Source organism: Scatophagus argus, chromosome 18, assembly GCF_020382885.2.
Source record: "Scatophagus argus isolate fScaArg1 chromosome 18, fScaArg1.pri, whole genome shotgun sequence".
Classification (NCBI taxonomy): domain Eukaryota; kingdom Metazoa; phylum Chordata; class Actinopteri; family Scatophagidae; genus Scatophagus; species Scatophagus argus.
Genome location: NC_058510.1, coordinates 5,944,721 through 5,953,181, shown reverse-complemented (window position 1 = coordinate 5,953,181; position 8,461 = coordinate 5,944,721). Strand labels below are relative to the sequence as shown.

General features: G+C 45.2%; 1 protein-coding gene across 2 annotated transcripts in view; it reads right to left on the bottom strand.

The window, feature by feature from the left end:
- Positions 1-69: 69 nt before the first annotated feature.
- arfgef1 (ADP-ribosylation factor guanine nucleotide-exchange factor 1 (brefeldin A-inhibited)) overlaps positions 70-8,461 on the bottom strand; it is a 48,036-nt gene continuing 39,644 nt past the window's right edge. For both annotated transcript variants that reach the window (XM_046371294.1, XM_046371295.1), the window contains 14 exons: positions 8,266-8,417; positions 7,117-7,289; positions 6,793-6,953; positions 6,199-6,329; positions 5,927-6,056; positions 5,644-5,779; positions 5,111-5,249; positions 4,879-4,951; positions 4,538-4,697; positions 4,302-4,441; positions 4,009-4,180; positions 3,722-3,860; positions 1,938-2,055; positions 70-1,467 (listed from right to left, as the gene is read on the bottom strand). In XM_046371294.1, the coding sequence (XP_046227250.1) occupies positions 1,246-1,467; positions 1,938-2,055; positions 3,722-3,860; positions 4,009-4,180; positions 4,302-4,441; positions 4,538-4,697; positions 4,879-4,951; positions 5,111-5,249; positions 5,644-5,779; positions 5,927-6,056; positions 6,199-6,329; positions 6,793-6,953; positions 7,117-7,289; positions 8,266-8,417 (2,046 nt within the window). In that variant the 3' untranslated portion in view covers positions 70-1,245. The remainder of the gene's footprint in view (positions 1,468-1,937; positions 2,056-3,721; positions 3,861-4,008; positions 4,181-4,301; positions 4,442-4,537; positions 4,698-4,878; positions 4,952-5,110; positions 5,250-5,643; positions 5,780-5,926; positions 6,057-6,198; positions 6,330-6,792; positions 6,954-7,116; positions 7,290-8,265; positions 8,418-8,461) is intronic.

Genomic DNA, 8,461 nt, shown 5'->3' with positions numbered 1-8,461 from the left:
TGTCCTTGTCATTAATGCAGAAAAATAAACATCTTTCAGTTTTATCATTTAGAAGTCAGTGATTCAGTATTTCAAATCAACCAAGTTCAAAAACTTTATTGACCTAGAACCTGATTAGAATGCCAGATGATGTATTGTACAGAAAGTTGTACATAATTTTTTGCAACATAGAAAACTTTACATTGCTGTATCATATACATTTTGTTTTCTACATCCATGAGCAGGAATGCATCCCATTCATACTTAAAGCACAGCTAACATTTGTCATTTTCTCTATACATATAAGTTTTCCCCAAACCAAAGAAAAAAAAACATTATATATATTATTAACTTTTGATTTTGTACACAAAAGTGAAACCTAAACTCAAACATTAAAACAGACTAGTGACTCAAAAGCAGCTAGCATCATGTTTCTCTCTTACCTTCCAGTTTCAGAAGCCCAGTTATCATCCAATTCCAATAAAAACCTAAGAACATATAAAATGGAATAATTTAACCCTTCACTTCCATGGTCTTGTTCAATTACAAATCATACCGTATCTGTGGGAGATGGTAGAGTCAAATAAATTATCACAAAAGTAAAATCTCCAGTGCATTCAAAAAAGAGATCAAGTGCAGCAAATCCAGAGGAGGAAAAAAAATAAACAAAAATAAATGAAATCTAGTGTTATAAGATTATATTACATAGCGGCAGATCTGTACAACTAGTTTCATCCAAGAGGCTATCAATACTAATGTTAGCCATCTGCGGTGCAGACAGAAAGATCATTACTATCAATGTGTGAAAAATGTCACATGTCATAGTCACTAAATATGCCTTTTTGCATGTTGTTGAACCCATTCATCCTTTAATTTTTAAATATACAGTAAGAAGCACACATTTGTTGGAATATATTCCTTCTGAGCAGATCAGAGACATTGGTAACTGTCAGTTGTTTATCAGTAATTTTATCCAGTGGATGCATCGCTACACCTTGTTCAAGACATTACTGTTTTCAATGTGATATCAAGTACCCCCGGTCTGTTTATGTGTGTATAGGCGTGTCTGTGTGTGTGTGGTGGTGGTGGGGTTAAGGGTGCAGGTGGGTGGTAGCACATAGCTGATTGATTATCAGCTATTAAAGTCAAAGTGTTTATCATGAAGGTGTTTATCTGAGGTGAGTGTCAGCCACAGCGCACAGTTGAACAGATCTGCAGTGGCAGCCTCAGTGGAGCTCTGGGTTCCAGGCTGTCCGTGCCACAGCATCACTGGGCGTCCTCCCCGGCCTCCTCCCCCACCTCTGCGTCGGCCTCCAGCTCAACACGTGCAGGCTGCGGTTCCGGTTCGGGCTCAGGCAGCTGTGCGATGTGAAACACGAGGCCGATGCGCAGGTAGAACTTTCTCAGAACGGCCCGGAGCTCGGGGATCAGGTCGAACTGCATGATCTCGCACAGCAGAGGGTAGTATCTGGACGCGTGAGCCTTGAACTGAAGGTGGGGGTGGGATGAGACAGAGAGAGGGTGAGACAAAGACACCCACGTCTTGGTGCTACACAGAATAATGAAACCCTGAAGCACTTACATCTCATTTACATGCTAGCTATCTGGCACATTTATGTGCTGGTACTGTTAAGTGACAAAAACTTGTTTCTGATTGGTGTCAGTTGAAACAGTTTAACGAGACACCATGCAGGCCTAGCGAACAGTTCAACCCCCGATTTAAATCAGTGCACAAGGCACATTTGACTGCAAACCCAGCAAACAACAAGCTTTAAAAGAGGATGACGAACTGAGCATAGCTTCCACGTTTTGCCTGCTACACCAACTAGAAGTGCGATAAGACACTCAAGTGTTAAGACGAAGGAAATAACCAACTCTTGTGTTATTTTTGGATTTGCAAACTAACACCACAGCACCACAGTCGGGAAGAGGTGTCATCGAGGGTTTGGGCTCCTTACCCTTTCATCGCTGATCTTTAGCACCTTGGTGAGGAAGAGCAGCAGCAGGTTGGTCCAGGCCTCCCTGTGGCTTTCTGAGGTCAGAGCTAAGAAGTACGCTACGGCCTCACTGCACACACTGCAGCAGACAGAAAGAAACATGTCAGACATGGGTATTTACTCTTTAGAAGAAAACCAATACCTTACAGCTGTGTAGCTCTGTGATGTAATCACATGAAGAATTGGTGTTCTCATTCAGTAACTGCTAATTGAAGCCGCTGACTGGAAACGAGACTTCTTCTTCTTCACAGTTTAAGCTTGAGGAAAACTGACCTCTGACGTTTCTCCTGCGACACTGCGGCGACACATTTCTGAGGCCATCTGCTAGCCATTCACCCCCGCCCCCACTCCCTCCTCTTCCCTTCACACACACAGCTTGTCCTCGCACTCCAATCTCTGCATCCTAATCGCCTCCGGAATCTACTTTGCACCCTCCGCCAATCAAACATGTGTGCTGTACATGGCCTCTGCTAAACTTGTGTGTGTGTGTTCAATTTTAAGAATAAATTTGTGCCCGTGTTGCTTGGTGTGACGACACACTGAAGTATCTCCGTGAATTAGACATGCTCACACATGCATCCACCATCACTCATCTTGCTCCTATTTCCCATCTTCTCTCAAATAATGAATACAAGTGGAGGAGACAGGCAATGATTCTGCTTCATCCTGATATCATCACCAATTGGAATCTACGCCTGTGAGAAGGTGGGCGGCGGGAGGGGGGTTTGATGGCTGTTCGTGAGGGGCTGAATAAAGACGCAGCGGTTGACAGCAGTGCTGACTGAACAATGGAACATCAGTGCGCTGATTCCTTTTGGATCTATACAGCAGATGCCATCCGTTTCAGAGGAGTGCAGAGCTGTGCACATTGCTGTGAGTTTGCAGTCAGTTACTCGCAGCAGATAGTGACATGAAAACTCCTCTCCAGGCCGGATTCTTTTTGATTTCTCCTTCCTCTGAGGTAGATACTGAGAGATGTGTGATTTCTTTAATTCAACATCGGGGCAAGTGATGGTGAATGTGTGTGAGACATCTTGGGTTTGACTAATCTGAAATCAGCTCAGAGCACATATGCATATATTCACGCACAGTCCGGGTGTGGAGCGAACTGATGACCATCAGTCAATATTAATATTTCACAGATATATTGGCAAAAACATCCCTTATGTGATGCCAATTTATGCAGGACTGATGGTAAAAGGTACCCTAAAGATGTGGGGCATTTTCAATAACTAGAAACTGCCTGGAAGAATATGAGGATTATTAAACTCAATAATTTATTCTCATTTTTCCAGGATTTTTAAAGTTGAGTACAATAATGGAAAAGGGAAGACTGAACTTTTGAAATCATAAACACAATCACACCAAAAAATCTCCACATCTATCAAAGTAAACAATTTATTTAAGACTACTGGAGATTGAGATTGAAAGATGTCTTCATTTCAATCAACTAAACAGTAGCTCAACCTGTCAAGGGAGTCTGCTTTGCTACGTCTGCTAACATGGTGGCCACTGATAAGTGCATCTCTGAGCACTTCAGTCATTTTCTGTGTGCAGACACAGAAGTCACAGGGGGACTGAAGGTTAACTGCAACGATGAGCATCAGAACAATGTGAGTGTTGAGTGTTGAATCGACCCAGAAATCATATTAAATATCGATGGAGACGCTCGAGCAGGTGTAATTCTCCAACTACCACCTGCGACCACTGAAGGGTCAGCGGCTGCAGTGGGGTTTGTTCCTTACTTGAGCAGTCGTCTCTGGACCTCCTCCCACGCGTCCTGGCGGCTCTCGTCCGTGTACATGCGAAAGAGGATGCGTAGGCCACATGCCAGGCTGCTGGTCTCCTGTTTCAGCAGGTTGGGCTTCGACTTTCCTTTGAATCCTTGAACAAATGCACATATAGGCTCACACAATTACAGTCACAGTGATTTTGAATTTTTCTTTCACGACAAGTGATCCTCCCAAACTGCCTCAAGAAGGAACACAGCCTGAGGTAAAGTGCCAATCAATGTCTAAGTTTCTTGTCCTACCTGCTTTCCACAGTAAGGTCCTCTGCTCGTTGTTGGAGTTGAAGGCCTTGGCGAAGTGGTGCGACTCCAGCAGGCAGTCCAGCAGCTTGAAGAGCTGTTCTGAGGTCAGGTAGCGATACATGCCCTGGTCCTGGGTCTCCACTGGGACGTCTGCTGCGTACACGGCATCCCGCTTCAAAAAGACAAACACAAGACGGATTCTCATTGACTTTAACCAACGAGCGACACATAGAGAAAGACTTCAAGGAGAGGCAGCATCTGAAAGTTTGCGTGTGCACTTTGTGTGTTTGCACCTGAGCAGCAGCAAAGTTCTCAGCATCTTCCTTCTTACTGGTGGCAGGAAAAAACACGATGTTATCAATAGTCTGGATCAGCTCCAGCTGCACGACGCACTTTATCAGCAAGGCTGAGAATAAGCGCTGCTCGTGGACCTCTGTGGAACAAGCAGGTAAAAACGTCCATCAGAACACACACACCCACCCACACAAAAACACCTGCAGGCAGGCTTTGTGTGAGGCGACAGGCTTACTCGCTGGGGTCCTGCTCCTGGAGGCGTCCTCACCCACGCCCGAGGCTGAGCTGTACTGACTCTGCCGACGGCTCTCCACTGCAAACCTGTCAGTGCTGCTGATGGAGTGCTGGTCATCAGAGCGGGACTGAATGTCCACAGACTTCTGGGAAATGGAGTCCTGAGAGCAAAGCGGGCAGATTTAATAAAATAATAATAATAAGAGATTAAAAAGGAGTGAAATTCTCAAAGGGATATGTGAGATACATCAATAAAAGTGAGTCCACAGAAAAACGACGGGCACATTCACACTCCGTCACATTCATTCACACACACAACAGTAAAATACTGTATTTCCTCACCAGCTGTTTGTCTGACAGGCTCTGTGGTGTCGTGTGTTCTCCCTCCACTCCTGCTGGTCTCCATGTTAACAGCCTGAAAAACAGCTGACTCAATAAATCTCATTCATTCTTGGTAACGACGAACAACATCCAGGCTAGAGTCTTAATCTTTAAGCTTTAAGTTTTTTTGTCGACTACTATTTCCCGTTCCTTCTCTAAGGTCCCTGGTTTTATATTCAGAGCAGCGGCTTACGCGTGTGGGATGGTGGTCTTGAAGATGTCCAGCATGCAGTTACACGTCTTGTCCCAGGTCTCCGGGGAGAATTTCTCTCCATTCAGGATGACCACGTTTTCTAGGCAGTTGGTGCCTGAACGGGCGAGCTGCTCGTTATCTACAGACGCACAGATGAGCCGAGGGACAAGATGGAGAAACAAGGGGAGGATAAATTAGAAAAAGGTAAGCTGCATCAATATATAAAGCCTGCTGAGATTTCAGCCTTTGTATTTATTTGCCCAACAAAAATACTAAAAGTGTTTATTGATTATATGATTATTTGCTTAACCTTCGTCTTATTTATAAAGTGATGGTCCAGTATTGATGCAACATGTAAAAGCGCTCAGAGGCAATCTTTGAGTTGTCTCCCTGCAGTCACGGCTAATGCCAGTAACTGTCCTGATGTGAGCATGAGGCTTTTAGCTGCACACAAGTTCAACTCAAAGACTCTGGGAATCGTAAGCTACAAAAATGCAGAAGACAGTAGACAGAAAGGGCTGCTGCACACTCACCTTGCTGCACACACCAGTAGAGCTGAGCTAAAATGTCATCCAGCAGGACATCACTGAGGGACTCAAAGTACTGGGTGAAGACGTCACAGATGGCGTAAAGTGCGTGGTTGCAGGTGGTGGTCATCCACTCTGCTTTCTGAGGGCGCAGCGCAGAGACAAACAACACAACACTGCATTGTAGGGATCGTATTTTCATATTTGACACATTCACTTAAAACTAGCCGAGGTCGTGATGGAGGATTTAAAGCAGCTGCCGAGGATGACAGACTGTGTTGTCGTGTACCTCAGTCTGCTGCTCAGGCAGCTTCATGTTGTCAAAGATCCTGAAGACAATTCTGAACAGGTCTTGCCACCAGTGTTTCTCAAAGGTGTGCCCATAGGTCTTCATCACTTCAAACATTACCGTGAGACCCCTGGAAAACACACACACACACAGGTTTGCTTTTTCTATCATACAAACACAGGACTGTGCAGAACCTGCGCTTGTCATTCATGCTGTCTTTACACTCAATTAAAACCTGAAGAAGTAGCAGGTTAAAGGTGAACGCCGCCTACCTGGTCCTGACGTCCAGCTTACATCTGTTGATGATGCAGGAGAGCTCGAAGAGAATGGGGAACCACCCCCGCACCCAAACACGGTCCTCAGGCGCTACGTTCATGTCGTCACTGGTGTAGTCTTTAAAGGCCTGTCAGTTAAACAAAAGCCATGTTCACTACCGTACTACACTCCTGCCTCGGGGGGGGGGTTAACCCTGCTGAGCAAATACACATTTTCATATATACCATTCATGGCCCTGTACATGCTCTACCCACTCACTCTCTTTCATGCTACCCTGAGGCACAGAGTCACCATCTTTATCATGTCAAAGGCGAGAAAACGACTACAGTAGCAAGCCGAAGCTGTGCCAGTCAACGTCTGCATGAGGCGCAATTTGTTCCACAGCGGCTGATGTACATGCTTTAATTCTGCCAGTCTTTAGATAATAGAAGCTACAATGTCTGCGTTATTCTATCGTAGTCACAGTGTCTGATGCTTGAACAAACCAATAACACTGACGGCCTATCAGGCGTGCTGCACATTTCCGGCACCTTTACAGATTTACAAATGAACTGTTTAGCAGAGCAGCAGCAGCAGGGCCTGATACTGACCTGAGGCCTCTCTGAGACGTATTTGGCGCAGTGTCGGATGAGGCGGATGGCTTCCATGCTGGTGTCAGGGAAGGAGGCATTACAAGCAAACTCTGACAGACACTTCACGGCATCTTGGAAGGAGTCGATGGTGGCCGCGAAGTGCTTTTCAAATACATTCGCTGAGAGACGGACAGAAAGAGATTTGGGATAACAATCGATGAAAGGGGAAAGATAAAAGCAGAACAGCAAGATCAACGGATGAGTGAAACTAGTGAACAGAATAAGGTTTGTTATGTAAGTTACTACACCCTTCTCAGGCGTATGTGTGTGTGCTGGACTCACTGACGATATGGCCGGTGGTCTGGAAGGCCAGCTCCACGATGCTCTCATCCTGGTCAGAGGCAGCCAGGTGGAAGACAGAGAAGATATTCTTCCAGCCTGAGCGGATGTTCGCCGCTTGGGAGTTAACCATCTGGGCTATGCAGCGCACCACCATGTCTCTGATGGTGGGAGACCTGGGTGGGAAGAAGCAGGTAAAAGAGGAGGAGGAAGAGAGTGAATCGGAAGAAAGACGGGCCAGGAAAGAGGAAAAAAGTTTGAGGATGGTGGAGTCAAAGGCGAAGTGAGCGAGGAAAAGACAGGAGGAAGCAAACGACTCAATCAATTAAAAAGAAACAAATTCACCTCTTCATTGATGTCAATTACCTTTAAAAGCTCTTAATAACACCCTCAGTCCCATTTTCAGGCAGAATCATTATTCCAGTACTGGCTACATGTTTTTACCGCCACTGTTGCCATAGTGAACAGCAATCCTAATTGCTCGGTAGTTATGAATGAGAGAAAAACTCTGCCTCCACTTACCATTGCTCTAACACACACACATACACACACATACACGGGAGGGCAACATGAGTGATTCTAATGGACACACTGCGCTGCAGGGTTTACATGGCTGCCTGCCATCTCCTCTGTGCTGAAGCTCTCAGTCTGTTCAATCTGTGGGTGGATTTATACTTACACTGCTGCTCCTCTTTCACATGAATGAAAAGGATGCTGCAGTAAAACAGCTTGGCTTTTGACGTACCGCTCGCACACAGTTACAACGTAAAAAAAAAAAAACAACAACATCAAATTAATTTCTAAGTGACAGCTGCTCAAAATCCACTCAGGAATGATTTGAACCAAGCGGGGAAATAAAAAGGCTTTTACATGGACTCGCTGAAAGGCTAATGCAAACAGACTGAAATGGGTCAGTTGAAATGTTTGCTTGCTGAACAATATGCTTACTCACTGCTATAAGAAACACAGAGAGAGCAGAGACAGGAAGAAAGAGAAAAGAGACATGGCAGAGAGCTGCTACAGATGCTGAGCAGAGAACAACAGTGCAACTCTGCAGCCATGTGAGAAACGGCCCAGAAACAGTAACTACTCAAAGTCACAGCGCAGACATGAGCAATCCCTCACAGATAAATGTACTTCTTGTCTCTTTACCTGTTCTTCTTCATGATGTGCTCAAAAGGCCTCAGAAAGTCCTTCTGGAATCTGAAGTTGGCCAGCTCCCCCTTCTCCAGAAACTTCATGGACAGTTGCCTGAGAGAGTCTACGGCGAAAATCGCCACATCTTCGTTGGAATTACAGCCCACCTGCACAGAGATAAAATATGTTTCAGTAACACCACACTGAGTTT